This window comes from Sphaerodactylus townsendi, linkage group LG05 (assembly GCF_021028975.2).
Source record: "Sphaerodactylus townsendi isolate TG3544 linkage group LG05, MPM_Stown_v2.3, whole genome shotgun sequence".
Taxonomy (NCBI): domain Eukaryota; kingdom Metazoa; phylum Chordata; class Lepidosauria; order Squamata; family Sphaerodactylidae; genus Sphaerodactylus; species Sphaerodactylus townsendi.
The window spans coordinates 96,019,470-96,044,302 of record NC_059429.1 but is presented as its reverse complement, the minus strand read 5'-3'; the positions used below and the strand labels follow the sequence as shown (position 1 = coordinate 96,044,302).

The 24,833-nt window shown below is 40.6% G+C and overlaps 1 protein-coding gene across 4 annotated transcripts in view; it reads left to right on the top strand.

The window, feature by feature from the left end:
• Positions 1–23,448, top strand: part of CSDE1 (cold shock domain containing E1) — a 43,878-nt gene extending 20,430 nt beyond the window's left edge. For all 4 annotated transcript variants that reach the window (XM_048496211.1, XM_048496214.1, XM_048496213.1 and 1 more), the window contains 10 exons: positions 714–854; positions 941–1,099; positions 2,615–2,722; positions 3,344–3,519; positions 5,076–5,188; positions 9,842–9,961; positions 10,219–10,397; positions 13,208–13,371; positions 18,140–18,272; positions 22,178–23,448. In XM_048496211.1, the coding sequence (XP_048352168.1) occupies positions 714–854; positions 941–1,099; positions 2,615–2,722; positions 3,344–3,519; positions 5,076–5,188; positions 9,842–9,961; positions 10,219–10,397; positions 13,208–13,371; positions 18,140–18,272; positions 22,178–22,225 (1,341 nt within the window). In that variant the 3' untranslated portion in view covers positions 22,226–23,448. The remainder of the gene's footprint in view (positions 1–713; positions 855–940; positions 1,100–2,614; positions 2,723–3,343; positions 3,520–5,075; positions 5,189–9,841; positions 9,962–10,218; positions 10,398–13,207; positions 13,372–18,139; positions 18,273–22,177) is intronic.
• The last annotated feature ends 1,385 nt before the right edge of the window (positions 23,449–24,833 follow it).

Here is a 24,833-nt window from a genome sequence, read left to right as displayed (position 1 = left end):
TGCCACCGTTTGCCTTTCTCTTTCTTGCCTTTCATTCCACAGTTACTAACAGCCTGTGACCTCGCAGTTAATCTGTGCAGTTCATTAATGTTATCCTTCATTGTTCCTCTTCCGGTCCTCCGTTATAAAGTTTAAATTAAGTTAAAGTTAGGTTTTTGGTTAGTCCTAATCATTTTAGGCTACTACTTCTCAGCGTCTCCACATTGGAGCAAAGGGGGCAGTCCCTCTCCACAGGAAGAGGAAGAAATTTAATTTCCTGCTTCCCCAGTGGGACAATGGGAACCACCCACAAGATGTCCTTGTTACACTCAGAGGAGAAGGACCCTTCACAGGTAAGTCCCAATGATCATTCTTTTTTACTTTCGGGCAACAATGGCCACCGCAGTCATTTGTGGACAGTTAAGACTTTTTCAAAAAAACAGTAAGTGTGATTTTTTTTGGTGGACTTATTTGCAAGGCTGAACTAATCTAAGGAAATGGCAATCCTGACCTCATCTGAAGAATCTTGTATTGAGAGATTGATACACTGTATGGAACTGACTAAATGTCTTAATTCCTTAAAAGTGTAGGACCAAATTCTCAGAATGTAGCAAATTTGCCTTCTGAGTCAAGGGAGACTTGTTTGGTAGCTAACGGTAGTTATTGTGTGTATATGCAACAGATTTTCTAAGAATTCTTCACTAATTAAAATAACCTTTTTCTTATATCCATAGGGTGTGATTGCAGCAATGAGAGATGGCTTTGGTTTCATTAAATGTGTTGACAGAGATGCCCGCATGTTCTTTCACTTCAGTGAAATTCTAGATGGCAATCAGCTTCACATTTCAGATGAAGTAGAATTCACAGTGGTTCCTGTAAGCAAAACCTTGATTTTTTTTCCAGAATTTGTGCACCATTTTATGTTACTTCACTTAACATTTTCTTGGCCTTTTTCTTCTAGGACATGCTGTCTGCTCAAAGAAATCATGCTATAAGAATTAAAAAACTTCCCAAGGGTACTGTTTCATTTCATACCCAGTCAGATCATCGTTTTGTGGGCACTATAGAAAAGGAAGCCAGTTCTGCCAAATCTGCCAGTCCAAGCAGAGGCAAAGAGAAGGTAACAATTGCACTGGTGCTTTTTCTCTCCTCAGGGCAGACAGAATTTTTTTGAAGCATCAGACAGCCAACCCCATCTGTTTTTGTATGTTTTTATAGTTAAATATTGTAAATATTAAATGATTCTAATGTTTTAATGCCTTGTTTGTCCCCTTGGGGGACCCTGTATGGGTGCAAAGGCAGCATATACATGCTTTGAGTAAATATATTACCTGAGGAAGTGCTACATCTTGATTTGCATCTTGGAGGCTCAGAATACCAGGTGTAACAGTTCGGTTATTTTGAAAAAGAAGCATATTTCTAGGTAGGCTCTCATCAGGTGTAGAAATATTGACACTAGTGTTGACCAAGAACAAATTGGGGTGCTTGATAGTTGATTCATGTAGTCTTACCTCAGGCAAAGTTGCCTAGAGTACGCACAGCCAGTTGCAGATACTTTGCATGATGATTTAAATTTAAATCCCTAAGATATTGGGCATATGCCCTTCATGTCAAAGCAGACTAAACCATCAGCATCTAATGAAGCTTTGGTGATTGTGTCCATAATGGCTTTTAAAGAATGTTCAGAAGCTGGCATGGAAATAAATTAGTAGAAGGGTGAAGAACAAATACCTCAAATAAAATGCCAAACCACATGGGTGCATCAGGCTGAAAGGAGTAGAAGAAGAAGAGTTGGATTTATATCCCCCCTTTCTCTCCTATAGGAGACTCAAAGGGGCTTACAAACTCCTTTCCTTTCCCCCCTCACAACAAACACCCTGTGAGGTAGGTGGGGCTGAGAGAGCTCAGAAGAACTGCGACTAACCCAAGCTGGCATGTGTTGGAGTGTACAGGCTAATCTGAATTCCCCAGATAAGCCTCCACAGCTCAGGCAACAGAGCAGGGAATCAAACCTGGTTCCTCCAGATCAGAGTACACCTGCTCTTAACCACTACTCCACTGCTGCTCCTGAATACGCTAATAAATGCTAACTATAATTCCTGGGATGGAACTAGGCGCATCCTTTGTCAATACACAACAAAATTCTCTTTAAACAAGAGGTCCTGAAAATAGTGGGTCTTAACAGGTAGATGGCTTATGCAGTGTGTTGTGTTGGTAGACTACATGTACATTAAATGAGTAATCAGAGTCCTTACCAGGAACCCTTGTTTAAAGCTAGCGAATTATGGAAATGACCATGGGTTGTAGGGTTTGGATTGTTTGTTCAATACCGTATAGATTTCCTGCTTACAAAACTGAACATTTGGGTCACGAAACACCCAGAGTCGATTCATCTTCACATTTCCTTTATATTGAAATCTAAAAAAATTCAAAATATTTTATGTTAATCATGCAGTAGTTGCAGGGACTCTTACAAAATATAATACATCATGTGTAAACACTGAAAAGCTAGGTTAATTTTCTTGCTAATTAATAAGCTGTTTTTGCAGCTCTGGCTACTGTGCCACAGTTCTGTTAGTGACTAGACCAACATGAGTTGGATGGTAATTAGCTTCACTTCTTGTGTTTCTTTTAGGAAGCTGAAGAGGGAATTATTGCTTATGACGACTGTGGTGAGAAGCTGACCATTCCCTATCAGGCCAAGGATGTGGAAGGATCTACTTCTCCCCAAATAGGAGATAAGGCAATATAACTATTCATAATATCTGCATATTGCTGCTTGTTTTAGAAGTATTCTCATACTCTGTTTCCCCGAAAATAAGACTGACCCTGAAAATAAGACTTGGCATGATTTTGGGGGGGATTTTTGAAAGATGCTTGAAATATAAGCCCTACTCCAAAAATAAGCCCTGCTTACAGATTCCCCGGTGCAGCTAATCTGGTCACATGGGGGGCGTAAAATCATGGAAAAAATTAAGACATCTCTTGAAAATAAGCCCTAATGCATCTTTTGGAGCAAAAATTAATATAAGACCCTGTCTTATTTTCGGGGAAACATGGTAGGAATCAAAATCTGCTTTGTAGAAAAATGAGATATCTACTAAATTAATTATGATTTACTATGTCTCTGCCTTATTGCCTTCTAAGTGTTTCAGCACAGCATGTAGGGAGAACTTATGAATGGTATAGGAAGGTTTGGAGACATTGGCAGTACAGTGACAAATAAGATGGGGCATTCTGAAGAGATTCAATACTGCCAAGGTTATGGTAGTTTCAGTGAGTGAACAGTATAGTGCATGAAATCTCCAACTCTGCTAAACCATTACCTAGTTCAGTCATTGTAACATGTATTCATTCCATGCAGGTTGAGTTTACTGTCTGTGAAGTGAAGAGAACTGGGTTACAGACAGCTACATCTGTCAGAATGCTTGGTAGGAACTACAGCTCAAAAAGGCTTTTGGGATATGTGGCAACTCTAAAAGATAACTTTGGATTTATTGAAACAGCCAATCATGATAAGGAGATCTTCTTCCATTACAGGCAAGTGACTGCATTTAGGAGCTACACTGCACATTGCACAGCCATAACAGCATCTAAATACTTAACAATGCTGGTCACTAGAATTCCTACACTACTGTTTGAGGCTCCTAGTGTCTACCAGCAATGTTTTGAAGATCCTTCTTAACAGTGGAAGGAGATCTAAGTGGTGAGCTGCTTTACATGTAATGTGAAGCAGTCATTATGTAGACCCTCAGTACTCTGGTTCAAGCGTGGGCTCAAAACTGTGTGGCATATCTGGAAATATACAAAATTCCAAAGGGGAGATTGGATAGTATCCTGAGAAAAGTGGGGCCTTGCTACCCTTATTAGCTTATTTCTCTCTGTTAACTGAATCCTCATTGAATTCCCCTGGTATTTATGGGTGTGGCTGCTCTTCCAGTTGCCCATCATCACAGCCTGATGCAAGAAAACCTTTTGCCTTATTCTAATTTCCATGTTTGGGTTGTAGAGGGCTCTTTGTAATGTTACTATTGGGTTAGTGTCCCAGCATCTAGATTTTTGCATGCAGTGGTTATTGCACTTTCTTCTGTGGAACAGATTGATTGGGTGGGGAAGAAGGTAAAACAAGTTCAGATCTTCATGCCAACTAGCATAATATTGCTGATATAAGGCTACCCTTAAGCCTAACAAAAAAAGAACTTGAGAACTTTTTCTTATAAAATCCTTCTTTATAATTATAGTAAAGCTAGAAGGAGACCCACAAAATTTACTTGGACACGTCTTATTTTCCTCATTTATCCTCCTCCCCATGCTGTTTTATCTTTTTCTTCCAAGAGCACCCCCATAGCTGTGCTCTTTCCCTGCTTCCTTCTCTCTCACCTATCCACCAACAGATTTCCCTTCATCTGCCCACCCAGTCTTCAGTTTTCTCACCCCCTCACAGCCCTTTTCTCTCACATTCACCCAACTCCCTTTTTCAGTCCCCTTCCCCCTGTTTTGGACTGACGGAAGCTTAGGTTTGGAATGCTTGGCAATACTGTGGTTGTTGAGCACACGATCTCAGAACGGCTTTCAAGATCTCAATGGGCATTCATCTCAAAGCAAAAAAACACTTCTATTATTTTGGGATTTTTAACCTAAATATTTTTTTTGTATTTCAGGTTTTTCTGTAAATCTGTGGCTTCCCTGTGATAGTTAAAAATCCCTTCTGTGATCCATTGTGTAGATATGTTAGTCCACTTTAAAGGGGTCAGTTCAGAATTAGATACTGTGTTATTGTGTAGACTTAATGTTAATAGTGGATGTCACCATTGGGCGTGTTTGCAATGTAACCAGCATACTGGGTTTCTGAGGCAATGATAATCATGTCAAATCAGTTTGCAGTTGGAACTATTGCTCCATGTATGCCTAAATAGTAACAAATGTATAATACATCTAGATGAAGAACGCAGGGGAATTAATGAATTCAATTTGGCACTTCTAGGTATTTTTCTTTAAACATTTAGTTCCTTAAGCATCATCTTCTTAACACTGACCTGACCCTAATTGGTGCAAATCATTAATACAAATGGACTGTTCCTGTTATCTGTTTGCAGTGAATTTTGTGGTGATATCGATAGCCTGGAACTTGGAGATATGGTTGAATACAGTTTATCAAAAGGCAAAGGAAACAAAGTCAGTGCAGAGAAAGTGAACAAGACACATACAGGTAAAATTAAGCTTTTCTTTTAAGCTAAGAGTTGATCTTCAGGGAATGCAATCGTGATTATTCAGTGGATGTTAGCTTCTGTCTGAAACTGTATAATGTACTAGAAAAGTGATAATTTCTTACCCAAAATACAGTGGAACCTTGGTTTTCATTGGTTTAGGTTTTCATCGATTTTTTCAGTGAAAAATTTGTCTCGGTTTTCATCGATTTGCCTTTGTTCTCATCGATTTGCAGTAAGGTGCATGGGTTTGTGGAGAAAAATCACCCGGACAAAAAGCTGTTGCAGGCCGTGTCTGCAACTTGTTTAATGCCAATGTCTTGCCCCATTTCAGACAAATCTTAAACAGGCGTCAGAAACAGACCTCTTTGGACAGCTCTCTGGTGCGACATTGGTCCACTGGCTCTGAAGCTGGTCCTAGTGTTATTGTTTGTTACTCTTTTTAGCATTAAACATTGTTTATTCACCAAAAAAATGTGGTTTTGGTATTTTTTTTTTTGAGTGCCTAGAATGGATTAATCGGATTTACATTGATTCCTATGGAAAAGTTTGCCTTGGTTTTCATCGGTTTCAGTTTTCATTGATTCTTTTCGGACGGATTACCAACGAAAACCGAGGTTCCACTGTAATTAATCTTTGAAGGAAAATTATAACTTCCAAGAAAAGACTAGAAGTGCCTTTCAAAAGAATGTGAAGGGATCATTTCCAAAGCGGTTCAAACAAAATGTTGCCTTAGTTGCAGTACGAACAGAAGTGGGACTGTTGGCAGCATACTTAATTTTGCTAAAATCAGGTGCTAAAATCTTTGTGCACAAGACTTTAATACTTAGGATTAAGCAGCCATGAAATAGAAATCTACAGTCTCTCTCTTTTTTTTTTTGCTCCAGTCTGGTGGTTTTGCCCCCCCCCCCCCCCCAAAAAAAAACCCCACGTTTGGTTTCTATTTAAGCAAGTGTTTCAAGAAAGGATGGTGTAACTTTAGTGGCTTAAAGATATAGGTTACAAATGCACATCTTTTTATATATAACACAGATGTATTTGTTTAGATTACAAATCACAAGTTCAAGGAAGAATATATTTAACAAATTACATTGTCATTGTCAGGAAAAATGCTTTTGAAGGGGAGTAAAATTCTGTAGCATTGGTATAGCAGAGAGATGGGTATTTAATGACACCGGTTAATTAAAAATATTATGGGCTGGATGTATCCCCCCCCCCCTCCAAAGGAACACAGATACTTCCATCCTTTATTTCTGCAGTTGTCCCACTGTCCCATTCCCCAGGGTCAACTAACCTTTAACAGCTTTTGGTGAGTACTAGATGCTGTAGAAAGGGGGTGGTAAGAAAGATGTGTCTATAATTACAGCTATACCAACAAAAATTAGAGCAATACTTGTGCAGTTGACTTTGCTTTTCTGTGAGCAGAGTTAGACTTGCAGTTCTTTGGTTCTAGCCCAAAGTAATTGAAATCCAGAAGATTGTTGATAAATTTAATATATGGGATGAATGTCAAAGGCAACTTCAAATGTCCTCTAATTAGGACATTTAGAGTCATACTTTTCTGTATTTTTGTAACAGTGTGCTCAAAGTGCATGATACACATTCTATGTATTTGCGACAATCCTGTGAAATAGACTGTTTGGGGGCTGAGCAATGGTGACTTGCCTAAGGACACTTGCTGAGGTCTTAGATCAGGGGTGGGCAATTATTTTTTCCATGGGGCTGCATAAGAAACAGAAAAGTTTCTGGAGGGCCGGGCCAAAAGGCAGGGGGCCAAGGCAGCCAAGGCAACCTGCTTCTGCAGGGCTTTCAAAGGCGCCTCGCTCCCCAGCACGGCAGGGGGGCCAGTCAGGGTCATCCGGCGGGCCGGATGTGGCCCGCGGGCCGTATAATGCCCAGGTCTGTCTTAGATGGTGGTCTACTCATTGAGGCAACTTTTTAAATCAGTGGTTCTCAACCTGTGGGTTGCAACCCCTTTGGGGGTTGAACGACCCTTTCATAGGGGTCACCTAAGACTCTCTGCATCAGTGTTTCACTGTGCTATGCTTTTGAATATCCCTCTTTCTTTGAGGACTTTGCACATGTAAGAAAGTGGTTGACTGTAGTCCCGGAAGAGCCAGAATCAAATATTATTAAACACATACTACTTTGAGAGTTTTGTATATTAGAGCTGTAAGAATTGGGCCATTGAAGGGATTCTGAAACCAAATGCACCGGAGTTTGGTCAGCCCAACCCAAACATGATTGTAAAACTATGATAGATTATTTACAAGTTGTCAGTATTTGTATTATTTACATTGTAAGCGGATAGCACTATTTGGTTTAGAAGTTTCAAGGAGAACTTTTGTATGTTTGTGAACACATGACTTTTTGTTGTAAAGATTTACAAAGCATTGCTGTCTCAGGACAAGCATGTTAGCCTTCAGGGTGTAAAAGTGATTTGTCTGTAAATGCCTCTGAATATTCCAGCCATAAATGCGGGTGAAACATTAGGAGCAAAATCTACTAGACTGCAGCCACACAGTCCAGAAAACCCACAACAGCCAAATTATAGCATCTTTGAGTTTAGAGGTTTCAGTTTAGGAGACTGTTTCAATATTGACAGCTGCACTAAACAGATTTTACCCAGACATTGTAACAGTGTTGATTCAAGAAAGGAATTTAATTCATTATTCAAAAATGTGTCCTCTGACAAACTACAATGGAATTTTCTTGGGCAGTCTGAGCACTCTTAAATTAAAGCAGCTATTAAATGGAATAAGGTACTGTTTAACTACCTAGTCACATGATAGTACATATTCATATTGGTTGTCTGCTTATGTTGGGTGGACCCCTGTAAACATTGCAATGGACTTCAATGAGAAGGGAGAAAGAAACAAAATCATTCCTCTGCTTCCCTTGGGAGGGTGATGTCATCTGAATTTGCCTCCTCAGTACCAATCCCTCTCCCCCCTGTCCTGCATAAACTTTTTTGGTTAAGAGAAGGATAAATGCTACTTAGCTAACAAGGAGCTTCTCAATCAAACCGTATGTTTTATTTGAACTTCTCATGTTCTTAAATTCTCACCGTTTGGTGGGGGGGAGAAGAAGAATATGTAAGCAAAACATAACAAATATGTTTATCTGGACATACAGTGATATCTACTGTCCAGAAGAATTTTTTTTAAATACTGTTACTTTTTCCTTGAAGTGCAATTACTGGGGAATTAGACTCTTCACCACCAGTGAGTGGACTTTCACATTGGCCCCTTCCGCACGGGCCAATAAATGTGGGCTAACCACGGTATAAAACCCGTGTGTGGGCGGGGGAACTTTGCATGGATCCTACTCCGAACTCGAGTCCACTCCATGGTCCACCCCCCAGGTTTTTCAAGAATTGCATTATCTGTGATTCTTCTGGTTTAATGTGGGGCGGCTGAGCAACCGGCTTCCCCGGAAAGCGCTTTACTTGGACATGTTTCCCTTTTTTTTTTCCAGACCCTGGCTCTCTGCTACGTAGCTATGGACGGGCACAGGGATGGCAGCATGTCTGTGGAGGTCCATGCCTGCCAGGCTTCATAGCTACGCAGCAGAGGGAGGAGAGTGGGGGGGGGGAGAGAAAGCACCTCCATGTGAACGCATGTGCCCCAGCCAACGTGCTCGCTTACCACAGGATGCCCAGCCATGCAAACAGTCCAGGTAGTATTAGTCTGGGGGTTTCTAGCTGCGTAGAATCTACGTATGTATAATGAGGCAGCAAAACTGCCCCTGATCAATAAGTTTACATGTCCTACATCAGGCTACTCTGGCAACCTATAAGCTTGAAATAATGTTTGTATAGGCTGCATGTGTGTGAAAACCAATGTGCAGAGGCCTGATCTTCACAATCCTTCCTGGAATTATCATGGGACAGTAAACATTGAATCCTGTGCAAATGTTGCATTCCACACAGAGGTTGCCTGGTAGAGTAAAAAGATTACATTAGCAAATATCCAGGTCCATAGCACATAGATCTTTTTTTTTTTTGCCTTATCTAAATTGCCCTTGTCTCTTTTCCATTTAAAATATTTATTATTGACAGGGAGAAGTTTCCCATTCATAGGAGCTGATTTCCTCTTAACTTAAGTAGCTCTAGGATAAGTATATGTAGATTCCAGGATCAGATAGTTCTCAATCAGTCATAATTCAGCTTAAGATAGTTTTGTAGTTTGGGAATCCAATGCAGCGCATAAGTTTCCAGAATGAATAATTACTTTATCAAAACCTTAACCGCAAGTTCTTAACATGTTGAAGTAATTATGCTATTATTTCATAGTAAATCAGCCACTTTAGCAACATTTGAATGGAAGTTAGAAATATAAGCTCTGAGACAAGTAGGAGAAGGGTTGCTGGCAAAAGTTGCTATTGAATAATCTTCAATACCATAGACTCCATTTTGCTTTCTTTCTATGCCATTTCTTCCTTTCATGAGGAGAACTTGTGCTTTGTGGAGGACTCTGCCTACTTTTTCCTCCCATCTGGTATTTCACAACATTAATTTTGAATGGAGTAGGGGAGATGACAATATCTTGCATCACCTGTCTGGTTCCGTGGGATCCAACCTGTTAGAATAATTATAACGTCCATGTGCAAGTTTCCTGATGAAAGTTTGTATTACGTGTTACTTCATTTTGTAGTGAATGGCATCACAGATGAAGCTGATCCGACTGTTTACACGGGTAAAGTAATTCGCCCTCTCAGGAGTGTTGATCCCACTCAGACTGAATACCAGGGAATGATTGAAGTCATGGAAGATGGTGAGTAATGTTTGTTTTTTTCAGTAGTATTTTGGTTCTTTTAATTAAATGGTTTGGTACCTTACTGATTTTCCTACTAGAAATGTTGGCTAAAATGAACCTTGCATTTTGGTAACACAGTAAGCTGATATTTATTATACTTAATGTTTATATCCTGCTTTTCAGCTCTATTAGGGCAGAAGGTACAGGATGTATAAGAGCTGTTAATTCTGAACTCTGAATGACAGTACATTGTTCCCTTGTGTTCCCTTCTTTAGGGGAAATGAAAGATGAGGTCTATCCCTTTGGAATTGTTGGTATGGCGAACAAAAATGACTGTCTGCAAAAAGGAGAGACTGTAAAGTTCCAACTTTGTGTCCTTGGCCAGAATGCACAAACAATGGCGTGTAACATCACACCTTTCCGCAGAGCTACAGTGGAATGTGTGAAAGATCAGGTTGGTAGTTGGTTCTCAGACGCTAGCACAGCGATGGCGAACCTATGGCACGGGTGCCAGAGGTGGCACTCAGAGCCCTCTCTGTGGGCACACACAGACTCCCCCCCCCCCTCCCCCACATCTAGGCTGGCCTGGGCCGCTGGGCTCGATTATTACCATTAAACCTAAGACCTCGTTTTGGGGAAGCAGTGTAGGTAACCCTGTTAAGTGCTGTTAAACCCCACTGATTTTCATGCAACGAACTGAAGCGTGATCCTTTACCTGGGAGTAAGCTCGGTTGCTGGCAATGGGGCTTGCTTCTGAGTAAACCCTCCTAGGGTCGTGATTCACCCATTCGAAGAGTTGCATGGTTGCTTCAAAGCAAAGCCAATGACTACCACCAAGCTTACTCCCGAGTAACGCACGCCTCACAGCCAACCATTTTTTCTAAACCAAAATCTCAGTATTCAGGTTAAATTGCTGTGTTGGCGCTTTGCAATAAATAAGTGGGTTTTGGGTGGCAGTTTGGGCACTCGGTCTCAAAAAGGTTCGCCATCACTGCGCTAGCAGGATGGCCTTTTGGGGGAAAGTAGCATGAAACCAATTCTGATGTGTTACAAGCCTAAGATATGTAAGGAGCAAACATGAATATGCATAGTGAACCATGGCCATCACCACTGGTTTATATTTTTTGATCCACACTGCAAAAGATCATGGAGAGATGCCAAATAATAATAAGCAGATAGCTTATAATAGTAAGCAGGAGCAGCAGTGATATAGTGAGGTGTACTCTAATCTGGAGGAACCAGGTTTGATTCCCTGCTCTACCGTCTGAGCTGTGGAGGCTTATCTGGGGAATTCAGGTTAGCCTGTACACTCTGGGTGACCTTGGGCTAGTCACAGTTCTGAGCTCTCTCAGCCCCACCTACCTCACAGGGTGTTTGTTGTGACAGGGGAAGGGAAAGGAGATTGTAAGCCCCTTTGAGTATCCTTGTAGGAGAGAAAGGGGGGATATAAATCCAATTCTTCTTTATCTGGATTACAAATTATTCTGTCCTTGTCAGTGTTGTTTCAATTAATGTCACTACTAAATTTCCCTGAAGTCTCTTATCACTGTGCTTCTTGGTAACAGAAAATAATCTTTGTTTTCTTTGCTTTGTAATTATAGAAAAAAATTCTAAGACTTCCCTGCCTTTGACTTGCTTTCTGTCTCTCTGTGTGTGGAGATAATGTGGCAGGAGAAGAAAGTTTTATATATACCTTTTTTGTTGTTGCATGTGACTTATGGTGACCCCATAAGGCAGGATATATTCAGAGGTAGTTTGCCATTGTCTACTTCTACATAGCAACCCTGGCATTCCTTTGTGGTCTTATATCCAAATTCTGACAGGGCTGGCCCTGCTTAGCTTCCAAGATCTAACAAAGTTGGGTTGGCTTGGGTTATCTAGATCAGGGCATGCATACCATAGAACACCAAAAAGAAAATAAGTTGGTTCTAGATCAAATGAAACCTGAATTCTCCCCAGAAGGTTAACTGATGAGGCAATTGTATTTCGATCACGTTATGAGAAGACGAGTCACTGGAAAAAGCAATAATACTAGGAAAAGTTAAAGACAGTAGGAAAAGAGGACTACTCAATTTGACATGGATTGTCCTAGCAGAGGAAGCCACGGCACACAATCTGCAAGATCTGAGCAAGACTGCTAATGAGAGGTTGTTCTAAAAGACTTTAAGTTGAAGGTGACTTGATGACACGTTTACAGCCCAATCCAGAGTGGGATGGCTGAAGAGAGTTGTGGAGGTGGCGTGGCCCTATTCCAGTAGAAATGCCCTCCTTGGGGCACTTAACCCGGTGGAGGGGCAAATCTTTTGGCAGGTGACCACTGTGGCCTCCTGGGACACTTCAATGTAGCACTGTTCGCCGCATCAGCACCCTAGCACCACTGGCTTAGCTGGAGTGTTCTGGAGGCATGGCCAGGGGCAGAGCTCCCAATAGCCGGCTTCCACCCTGTCATTGCCTCTGCAAGCACCATGGCTCTGGGCTCCAGCCTGTTGCATAGGTCCATGGAGCGCTATGGAGGGCTTTCTGGCAGCGTGGTGTTTTGCTTTTCTTTTTTTGCCTCCGGTGCCACCAAAAAACCCTCTGGGGGTGGTGGGGCAGCATAGCAGCAGTGCCATCCCGGCCCTCTGGGCTTCTGGATTGGGCTGCCCTACATGCAGTATGGATGTTAAGGTTTTTCTGCACAGTTAGAAGCCTAACTTGGTTTCAATCTATGTAATTGATCTTTTGAGGAAGAGAACTAAGTTCCAGTAAGGCTGAATATTGTTATTCTACAATGTACTTGTGTTTAGATATGAGGGCATTCGCTATATATCAATACAACATTATGTATAGTGAGTTGTGCTTATTTAGAGGTCAACAGAACTTGTACCTTTTGGGTGTAAAATAGATGAAGTTCTTTCTTGAGGAAGAATGAAACAGTCACAGTGTCAGAACTCCCCTGCATAGACAATGAAACATTTGAAAAGTTCAAAGATTTTATTGCTGATGACGGGTAGAAAGCAGAAGACTGTTCTGAGCTCGTCCCTCAGAACTCCTAGGAGGCTCAACCGCAGACTCCTAGAATCCTTGCTCCAAATTTATTTCATTTTCAGTCCCAACAAAGAACTACATGTGTTTCCAAAATCATGAAGGTTGTAAACTGATAAGAAATTTGAGAGTGCTAAATTGTGTGTTATAAGCCGTTCCTTTAAGCTCTACCTATTGAAACCTTTAGTGCCTTGAATTGTGTATCTTTACTTTAAAAGGCATTTTCCATTGTTCCTGCAGTTTGGTTTCATAAACTATGAAGTGGGTGACAGCAAAAAGCTCTTTTTTCACGTGAAAGAAGTTCAAGATGGAGTGGAACTGCAGGCTGGTGATGAAGTTGAGTTTTCAGTCATCCTCAATCAACGCACAGGAAAATGCAGTGCCTGTAATGTGTGGCGTGTTAGGTAAGAAATTGATGATATTTGAATTGTTCACTTGCATTCCCCCAGGGAGCAGCTTGCAGTCTTATTTTGAGCAGTCATAACTGAAATCTGACACAAGTTCTCTGAACCTATTATTAGGGAAGATGCAACAGTCTTGACAATCTGGCCAAACCAGTTTGGCTATTTTCTGAACTGGGCATATTTCAGGGAAGCTTTTTGTGTGTGTGCTGCTCTTTGGTTGGGGCACTAATACAGTTAGTATGTCTGTAAGGGTATTGGTGGTAGGGGTATGCACTTCAAAAATTGTTTTTATTCCATGTTGGGAAGGGCATGATTATTGTTTTCATTAAATATGAAGCTTGCAGGCAGCTGGAACAGGGAGGGAGAAAGTGGTTACACCCCAAGTGATCTGTGGTACATGGGGTCTTAAAACTTTTCTATGGCCTGATCAAACAGTGACTCTTGGAAGTATAAAGCCCCCCTTCCAATTCCAGATGTTTTTATATTTAGTGGGAGAGAAATACAGAATTGGAAAATTTGGGGATAGCTTTTCATAATATCAAATATTATTGTCAGGAAATACTGGGTTTTTTAATCCTTCGGTAGTATCCAATTGTACGCTCTTAAATGGTATACAAAAGTGACTTCTAATACTGGGAAGAGTCTGTTGTGGGAGAAAGGTTGATCCAGATCTAACTTACAGTCCAGTTCTTGTATGCTCATTCAAAAATAAACCCTATTTCATGCATAATATTAAATTGTATATGTTGCAATTTTTAACCTGTGATTATGAGATCACAGTTCAGTGTATGTTTATACAGAAGTAGTATGATGTGTCACGTTACATGGAATGACTTGAGTTCTCTGTAAATAGCAGCAATATCTGACCTGTCAAATTTTTTATGTTTTCAGTGAACTAGGGAGGAGTTGAAATTAGTATATCTGTAGCTGTGTTTCACATGCTGTTTGTCGGGGAATGGAATAAGATGAGGGTGGCTGTCTTGGCCATCTCTGACACTTTGGATACACTTATAGTGTAGCTTATTGTCTGGAACCAAGATGGAGATTTCTTTGTTCCAGTTAAGTATTGTATGTTTAGGACATAAGAAAGAATTTTCTTCTTTAAATTACTACTATAGCTCACTTTTAGTACTGTAATAACTGTGCCATACCTGAAACTGACACTGCTGTGATATAGAAGTGGAACAGCAATAAATTCTATGTTGTTTTCCAAATGTTGAGGTAGAAAATGAAGAGTAGGTTCAGTATCTTGCATTGCTGAAGACAATAGCCTGCTTAAGAAAGTAGCTTGGATGGTGTGTGTGAACTAGTTCTTCAAACAAACATCAGCCTTGGCAAATATTGGCTTGGATTCAAAGATCTATTTTTGAAAGTTGAAACACTTTCTGCACCTAAATTACAATAGTTTGTATCCTCTGTTAGGAATTAGTGATATACTATCAAGGGACAGAGAGATGGTGACATCCACACTTAGCAAGTGGAAGTATTTCTACATGTGTGAAGGCTCTTTCAATCCAATCCACAATGTATGTATTGTGAAACAGTACATTTTAGACTCTAAATCGCACCATTTATGTGGATTGTTCTGCACCCAGTAACAGGATTCCTATTGCATCCCATTTTCTGCCAACCTTTATGCCTAAACCTTTAACAAAATATCTTTGCGACTTCCCCATAATGTGATTTGTAGTTAATTTTTTATACTGTCGTCCTAAGCACATTCACTCTGGAAAAAGTTCCACTGAGTCTAATGGAGCATATTTTAGTGTGTAGGTTTTCGAGTACACCGTTCTCAGTCATTTTCAACACAAAATAGGTTGCATTGTATTCTTTAGCTTGACCAACTGCCTTGTCGATACTAAGAATTGTGGGACAGTCTTAGCTGCGCTCATTTCTCCAGGGTTGGGAACAGAAGGTAGCCATTGAAGAGGGAATCTCCACACACCACTTATTGGTGTGTGGGGTCCCACAAGGAGCTGTTCTCTCTCTGATATTGTTAAACTTCTATATGTGTCCTCTTGCCAAGCTGATCTGAGGGTTAGAGCAAAGATGTCATTTATACGTTGATGACACCCAGCTTTATCTGTTGATGGACGTCCAACCAGACTGTGCCCTAGATATTTTGACCAGCTACCTAGATGCCATGGTAGGATGGTTGAAAGATGGAGGTCCCAAACCTGGCTACCTGTCCCAAACAATGGCCGTTTCCGCATGGCAGCGGAAACGGCTGGGTCGGCGCTTCTCGCGCCGACCCGAAGACGCTGGGACCGTCCGCAGGGATGGTCCCGGGAAGAGGCGAGCAGCCTTCGCCGCGGAGCGCCGGCACCCGCACGACCCGGCTTGTCCCTGGGCCTCTGGCGCGTCGCGGAGGCCTGGGGACCGACCCCCTGGCAGCCTGCCTCGGCGGCGCAGGGCAGGGGGTTGCGTGTCCCAGGCCTCGGCGACACGCCGGAGGCCCAGGGACAAGGTGAGTGCCGGGTGGGGGAGTCGAAGTGAAGCTGCTGCCGTTCGCTCAGCAGCGGCTTCACCGCGGCGTTTCCCCAAAAAGAGCGCTAGGAAGCGCTCTGGGGAAACGCCGGCTCCAGGCCGGGCGGGCGGCGCGGCTGCGCTGCAGCTGCGCCCCTCGTGCGAATGGCGGCCTGGAGACGGTGTTTTTACCGTCTCCAGGCCGTCATTTTCTGCCCATGCGGAAACGGCCAATGATTGATGCAGTGGTCATCTCTAGATTTGACTATTCAATTTGCTCTATGCAGAATTATCCTGTTATCCTTATATGGAAATTCCAGCTGATTCAAAATGCAGCAGCACAGGTCCTTACTGGGACTCTGTGGAGGACATATACGCAACTGGGGTTCTGCCAGCTGCATTCACTCTTGGTGGAGTACTGAATTAGGTTCAAGGTTTTGGTGCCTACCTTTAACGCCCTAAATGGTTTGGGGCCATTGTATCAATGCAGTCACCTTTCCCAATGTGTCCCCTAAAGAGCGCTGCTATCAGCAAGTAGCAGCCTACTAGTGAAACTGTTTGCTTTTTCAAAATACAGGACACCTTCACCGCATTGTACAGTATATCATCTTGCATCCTTTTATTTCTTACTACTGCCATTTTGAGCATAAGAAATGGAGACACTCAGGCTTTTTGTATTCTCAATACATATCTTCCTTGTCATATATTATTGGCCAAAAATGTTTATGAGTTGTTTAATAACAATACTGCTTTGAGTATTCCAAATGGTTGTTGTAATCTGAGTGCATTGATTCAGAGGCTAACACGATGCTGCTTCATACAAACATACATTTAGATTAATTGTACCACATCACTGTCAAGTACCATAATATTCATTTTTAATATACATATTCACAGTATATCAGAGAAAATTGCTTGCATTCTATTGGCATATTCCTCCTTTCCTTACTGGCTAGATTCCTTCTCTTTGTGCACTGCCTCCTGTTTCTTTTGTGTGTTCCTTGAACAGCATGTGCACAGCCTGCTGTGTGTTTTAGGAAGATGTGTTACTCCTCAATTTTTTTTAAAGCCAGGATTATCTTGCATACTGGAGGTGGGAAGATTTCCCTCCCCAACCCCCTCCCCCCAATTTTGGAACTTTCTACATCCTCATGCACCATTTTCAAAACAAATGAATTGTCTAAATGCTCTTTCTGAGAGTATTTACTACATGTTGGAAAGGAATTAAGCATTGGGGTGCTGTGTGGTTTCCGGGCTGTATGGCCGTGTTCTAGCAGCATTCTCTCCTGACATTTCGCCTGCATCTGTGGCTGGCATCGTCAGAGGATCTGATAGTAGGAAAGGCAAGCAAGTGGAGTATATATACCTTTACTCACAGGTATATATACTCCACTTGCTTCCCTTTCCTTCTATCAGATCCTCTGACGATGCCAGCCACAGATGCAGGCGAAATGTCAGGAGAGAATGCTGCTAGAACATGGCCATACAGCCCGGAAACCATACAGCGTCCCAGTGATTCCGGCCGTGAAAGCCTTCGACAGTAAATTAAGCATTGTTAAGTCTTTTCTACTCTTTGTAGTTATAAGACTTGTTGATAGTTAAAATCTTTGCTTTCAGCATTTTAATTACTGTTGCAGTCACTTGTTACACCTTTTCTTTTTGTGCAACCAGCACAGTCACTAACAGAAATGCACTTAAACTAAAATCTGATATACTTATTAGGAGCAGGTGTTCCTGAACTTAGGGATGGGAGATGAACAGTATTTTGAAGAAAACCGATATTAAGGGTTACAAGACCAGTTTCTCATCTGCATACCGTGTTTCCCCGAAAATAAGACAGTGTCTTATATTAATTTTTGCTCCCAAAGATGCACTATGTCTTATTTTCAGGGGATGTCTTATTTTTCTGTGTTCTGTTCGTCGGGCATGCTTCCAAACAAAAACTTTGCTACGTCTTACTTTCGGGGGATGCCTTATATTTTGCACTTCAGTGAAACCTCTAATGTGTCTTATTTTCTGGGGATGTCTTATATTCGGGGGAAACAGGGTAGCAACTTTGTAACCTGCACATAACCTATTCTGTGCTTGTTTGACTTTGTAGTATCCTTACCATAGTAGGATTCCAATACATTCTTGCTCTGGCACCTGAAAACTCACATTTATTCATGTCGATTCTGGTAAATCGTACTAAAATGTCATGATTGTTTCTATCATAAGTAGTTACATTGCATTTTAATGTTACTTGAGTTACATATGTGTGCTTACTTGTTCTCCCAGTAATCTGATCATTTTTTATTAACAGTGAAGGCGCTAAGGCTGTAGCAGCTCCACGTCCTGATAGACTTGTTAATCGTTTAAAGAGCATTAATTTGGATGATGCCAGTGCTCCTCGTCTAACTGTTCTTCGTCAGCCAAGGGGACCGGATAATTCAAAGGTATGTTAAAAGAGCTGTGCCCAGTTTGTGATATGTCATTTGAATGACTTTTTTATTAAACATTGAGTTTAGCTTCTGTGGCACACTTAACCAGAAGACTGCTGAAAGCTCTAGTGAATGTTAGCGAGCCGGCCTTCAGAAACGGTATCTGAGAGAAGGATCCCAAAGTATGGTAGAAACTTGTGTTTCTTCAGAGGCAGTTGCCTTCTTGAATGAGGATAGTTTCTCAGAGTACTTGTGTGAACTGAACATGAATGTGCATGGATTCTAAAAGATAAACTGGGAGCAAGGTGAAAGGCTTGGATATGTGTATAGCAACATTACCATCTATGTAGGATTTTTTGTTTGCTATAAGCCAAGGATTTTAAATCTGAAATTTGTGCAGTTTTTACCCAAAGGAAAGACAACCCTGAATGCAAAATTACCCCCTTAGCGAAAGAAAAGACAAGGTTATATGTAAAAGTAGATGGCAGTGAATGTAAAATGACCCCCTTGTAAAAAATAAGTAGTACTATGAGAGCTTTTTATTACATAGTAAATAATGTAGACTACAGAAGAAAATTATTCCTTTCACTTTTGCACCCTTTTTGCATTGTAGCTGTTCACAGAGCAAATCAGATCATGCAGTTTCAATTTATAAAATGGCAAGATTTTGGCTTTTTTAAACCTCACCCTCCACCACATTGAATTGCTAGGCAAAATCTCAGATAAATTGATTGCACCTGCCAATGCAATCCTAAATATAATTAACACTTCTAAATCCATTTAAGTTAATTAATCTTGGATGGTGTAAATCTCTCTAGGAACTTACTGCCCTCTATCCCACCTTTCACAATGCTTCCTGTAGGCAAGGAAGTCACACTTCTTCAACAGAAGGTCACCAGTGCAGCAGACCATTTAAAATTAACTACTTGCCTTGTACTTGCTTGTCTAAAATGTCCACAAACTCATAGCAACCACATCTATTGTGTTAAGTTGCTGTAAGCCAATCATTTTTGAGTTTCTCTCCGGGGAAAAAAAAGATGAGCTGGTCTGGTCTGAAACACAGTCTGGTCTAGTCTGTAACACAGTGGACAATGGAAAAGCTGCTGGGGAACTCTATTCTGATACAAAAGCATGGATCTGTAGAGGAGCAAATCCATCCCCACTATTCCTACCACTTCTTACCATGTGCTGGGCAAGGAGCTGTTTTTAAATTTGCCAGTGAGTCCCCTTGCAAACTCAACATCCTGTTTGTTGCTACACTTCTCTGCTACCCTGTTTCCCCTAATATAAGACATCCCCGAAAAATAAGACATAGTAGAGGTTTTGCTGAAGTGCGAAATATAAGGCATCCCCCGAAAGTAAGACATAGCAAAGTTTTTGTTTGGAAGCATGCCCGACGAACAGAACACAGGAAAAATAAGACATCCCCTGAAAATAAGACATGGCACATCTTTGGGAGCAAAAATTAATATAAGACACTGTCTTATATTCGGGGAAACACGGTAGTTCATGAGTTGGTACACTTTCTCCAAAGCGCTCCCCACATGTAGAGAGAGCAAAAGACCTCTCATATCACTGAATCTGTGTACCAGAGTAGAAGATGATCACTTTCATTTTTTAGTAAATGCAGTAATAGCAGAATCCATAGGAAAAAAGGTAAAACGAAAATAAGAAGAGATGAATGTAAACAAATGCAGATAAACAAATCTGGTTATAGAAGGAAATTGGGATTAAGAAGTTATAGGTTTTAAAGATAGTTTGCACCATATTGGTTCAAAGCAGGGAATTTCACACATCGAGATCAGTAAAAGGAATTGGGCAGAATTGTGTTTTAGGGGAAGAGATCTTCCTGCAGCTGAATGTGGTAGAGCAACAAGTATTGTATATACTTGTGTATAAGTCAAGTTTTTCAGCACATTTTTGTGCTGAAAAAGCTCCCCTCGACTTATACATGAGTCAGGTGTATTTTAAAAAATATTTTAGGGTTTTTACTTTGTCAGCCGCCAGGGGGCGTAGTTTTTAGGCTAGCAGCACCAAAATTTCAGGATATCATCAGGTGACACTCCTGCTGATACCAGCCAACTTTGGTGAAGTTTGGTTCAGGGGGTCCAAAGTTATGGACCCCCAAAGGGGGTGCCCATCCCCCATTGTTTCCAATGAGAGCTAATAGTAGATGGGGCTATCCTTTTGAGGGTCCATAACTTTGGACCTCTTGAACCAAACTTCACTAAACCTGGGGGGTATCATCAGAATAATCTCTTGCTGGTACCAGCCAGGTTTGGTGATGTTTGGTTCAAGGGGTCCAAAGTTATGGATCCCCAAAGTGGGTGCTCCCATCCCCCATTGTTTCCAATGGAAGCTAATAGTAGATGGGGCTATCCTTTTGAGGGTCCATAACTTTGGACTCCCTGAACCAAACTTCACCAAACCTGGGTGGTATCATCAGGAGCGTCTCCTAAAGATACTCTGAAATGTTGGTACTGCTAACATAAACATTCCTCCCCTGACAGGTTGTGTGAATGTCCCTTCTAAAATGACACCTGCTATGTGCAATTTTAAAATATGTACACTAAATATAATGAACTATTCTTTTAAAAAGCAGGGTAGTTTTGAGTCACAGTGAACAGGCATGTTCATTCCATTGTTTAAAACCCTTCCTTACAAAAAAGCTAAGGTTTTTGTACTTTTAAAGCTATTATTGAGACCATATTGTTCTTGTTGATCCTCTTTTCCACTTACAGAGCTAGTTTACTGTTTTTCTTTGAAATAAATATTCAAAAACATTTAACCTATTGATGCCTCAATTAATGTACTTTGATTGGTATCTATTTTTATTTTTGAAATTTACCAGTAGCTGCTGCATTTCCCACCCTCGACTTATACCCGAGTCAATAAGGTTTCCCAGTTTTTTGTGGTAAAATTAGGTGCCTTGACTTATATGCGGGTCGACTTATACACGAGTATACATAGTAAAATCATAGGCATGGATTTAATGAGAATCAAAAACAAAAAGATAAGTCTGAATAAATTAATAACCCTTTAAGGGCGAGGGTGCAGAAAGAAGTGAAGAACTAGCTGAAGGGTTTGATGGAGGCTTGTTGTGTAAATAGATTTATGGGAGAAGGTATGAAAGAGGAAGGACAGATGAAAGAAGATTACAGTAGTTGGTGATGACTAGGATAGTGCTTTATCAGAAGGAAAGGCTGGGTTTTTAGAAACTGACTGGGAAGCAGCACAGTTGACAGCAGATTTGAATGCTGGGAGCAAAGAAAGCCAGGACAGACAGCATGCCTGGTCAACAGGATAAATATTGGGTGGCCTTGACTGATACAAAGAATAATTTTTGGGTGAATGTGGCTATCTGCGAACTGCAGAGAATGTACCACTGGACTAGAGAGATGGTCATCAGTTGCCTGCCTCAAAGCAGTAGGGTGTTCAAAGTGGTGAACATAGAGGTGAGACTTTAGGTTTGGCAGTAAAATATGTGATTTTTATTGAGGGCCATTTCACTGAATTATACATGGAGAATGCACTGTTGGACCACATGAAATAGTGGGGTAAAATGGGAGTAAATAATATGCTTTAGGAATTTGGAGGGGAAAAATGACTTGCCATAACTTTCTGAAAATTGGTAAAGGAAGCAATTTTGTAGAATAGGTGAGATAATGTCCTGCTTATGGACAATAAAGGCGGAGCCAAGAGGAGGGTATAGAAAGCAAGGGAAACTAGTGGGAGGGAATAGAATCAGACTGCATGCAGCACCATGCAGAATGGTCCAATTCACTGAAGTGTTTATATTTCTCATAAAATGTACTCAGTAGCATGATAATATTGTGGTTTTGTACCCTATCTCAGCTTTGAACTTTTAATTGTAATTTCTAGTTCCAATTTAAACTTACAAATTTGCTTTCAATTTACAGGGATTTGTTGCAGAGAGAAAGATTCGTCAAGCTGGTGTTATCGACTAACTGGTCACAAAGCAAATAACTACATATGAGCAAGTGGTGGGATCTGGTGAAGGGTATTGAATATTCCTGTATTCATCCCTTCCAAATGGGAAGGAGCTATTACACCAGTTTTAACACCTTCCTCATGTTATGTTTAAAAATAAATTTATGAAACAGTTTTAAAATATGCACAGTTGCATCCTGGAGAACCTAAGGTGGCGCCTTATAGTATCACATTTTAGAAGCTTTTTGAATGGTGCATTTAACGCAACTGGTAACTGCAACTCTACTTTGCCTCTTTAAGTAAACATTATTGAAAGTTCTACTCTGGTAGACCTTATGAAATTCTGCACTGAAAAGATATATTTTTCCTTAATTTACTTCTGCCAAGGTCTTATGCCTTAGCTCTCAGTTGCTTTACCCTCTCCAAGATAGGGGAGGATAATTTCCTGTTCATTCTTCTCCAGTTTTGAGGACCATATGAGGATGAATATTGTAACTCTTTATATAAAATCCTGTATGAGCACTCAAACAAGTTCCTTAAGTTGATGGCCAAATGTTAAAATGTTTTTTTTATGTCTCACCTAAACTTGACTCCAATTAGCAAGCAAACTTCTTCTAGAGCTCATTGAAAGTATCTTCCAGAGTAGATATAGTTTTGTTACCTGCAATCAGCATGTGTAGTGCAGAATTTCATAAGGATGAGGTGTGCCATCAGTGTGGTAACTTAATATTTAAAACAATGCACAAATTTGCTGCTGCTTAGAACACTGCAGCTTCTAAACCCAGTTTATTTTACTGATTAAAAAAACATTAAAAAGTTGTGCCTGAAGTGAATACTTTTTTTTGCAGCCAGCACCCAGTGTACTGTAAAAGAATACTTAGGCTTTCCATAGCTGTATTGAGACTTTCATCAAGGTGAAATAGTTGATGTCTGTGTGCTTTTTTTTTTCTCCCTCCAGGCCCTTCCTCCCCCCGCCCCGCCCTTTCCGCCACACTTTATCAAGCAAGCAAACTGAATGATTGGTCTAAGTATTACTTTAACCAAAAAGATCAGGAGTTATTTTCTTTGAATAGAGGGCAGTACTGTCTTTTTTTCTCCCCCACGTTACCTCTATTCTCAATTTAGGGTTTTTTCTTCTCTGGGAGATGCATTATCTTTGTAAAACAAACATTGCTTTCTCCAGTTTTTCTGTTAATGGCAAAGAATGGAAATAGAATAAAGTTTTACTGATTTTGAAAAATTGCCTTGATTTTGTAACTCTTTATTAAGCAAAATCTACTGTCAAAAGTAGCATCATAGGACTAACCTGTTTCAGTATTCTCAGAAACCAGTCTATTCCCCCAGACACTGATCTCAGGACCAGACTTCACCCATGCTGTCAAGGTAATCAGCCTCAAATAAATTTAGTAAAAAGTAGTTAGCAATAAAGGGGGTACAGTTTAAATGGTATGAACTTCACAGTTGGGGATGCGTACTGAGAAACAGTCTTTCTTCCTCTACCCAAAAAGTAGAAGAGCTATGGTGGTCCTTAGAAAGAAAGAGGCAGTTAGACTCATTGGCTTTTTTAAAAATGAAATTGGATTATTTTATACAAACGTTAATTTAAATTTGGCTGGACACAGATAAAGTCTGAGCAGAGTTGTTGACAATCCCAAAGAGTTGTTGACTATCCCAAAGAGAGTCACTTTGCCCTGTATCCAACTGTGCAGTTCCAAAGACTTCAGTGTACTTGTTTTTATTAGACTTACCACAGTGTTGCCCACGGAGCTCCATGAAATTTTATTCTCTGGAGACCATGGGGAGTAAAATAGGGATCTGCAGTGGAAGGAGGAAATCTTCAGAAAACATGTGCCCTTAAATGTTTGGAGACTGTTGGATACAGGCCACTCTGCACCAAGTTTTTTAAGTCTTTTCTGAAATGCCTACATATTTAAACAAGCAAACCATCTTCCAGCCTTTTAAGTAGCCTTAGACACTTTCAAAAGCACTTATTGGAAGTCGAGTTGTCTCATGTACACTTGTATATAACTTTCTAGATTATAGCTTTGTTAATCTAGTTGGAAAGATTTATGCAATGTAAAGGGGCAGCTCTTGAAAAGAGCTCTGGACCGGTGACAGAGCAGGTAGTTTATTCCTCACCTACAGCAAATGCCAAATAATAGTAAATAAGTACATAACTTTGTCTTGGTTCTTATAGCTATGCATACCCTCATTTTATATTTTGAATTTTTATTTTTAATAATTTTAAATTATATACACACACACAAACCAAAATTGAAATAACATAAAAGAAAAATAACGATATAATAAGATAAGGAAGGAGAAAAAAAACATCTAGGAAAGAAATAAAGGAAGACGTAGTTTCTGCCTGCCTGCATCTACTGACCTTGGAGTAAACAAGAGTTTAGAAACCCTACCAGAATTCCCCAAACCTATCTGTCAAATTATGGATTCCCAGCACTGGGGAGGTGAGAGAAAGAAAGCCAGCGAAAGTCACTTCTCAGTGAATGTAGCCAGGAGCTCTAATCACAAGCTCCTGAGACAAGGTGCCATATTTCGAAAGCTCTATATTCGGAATTTTAAAAAACAATTGCAAGAGATTCCCTTGTATATGTTAACTTGATT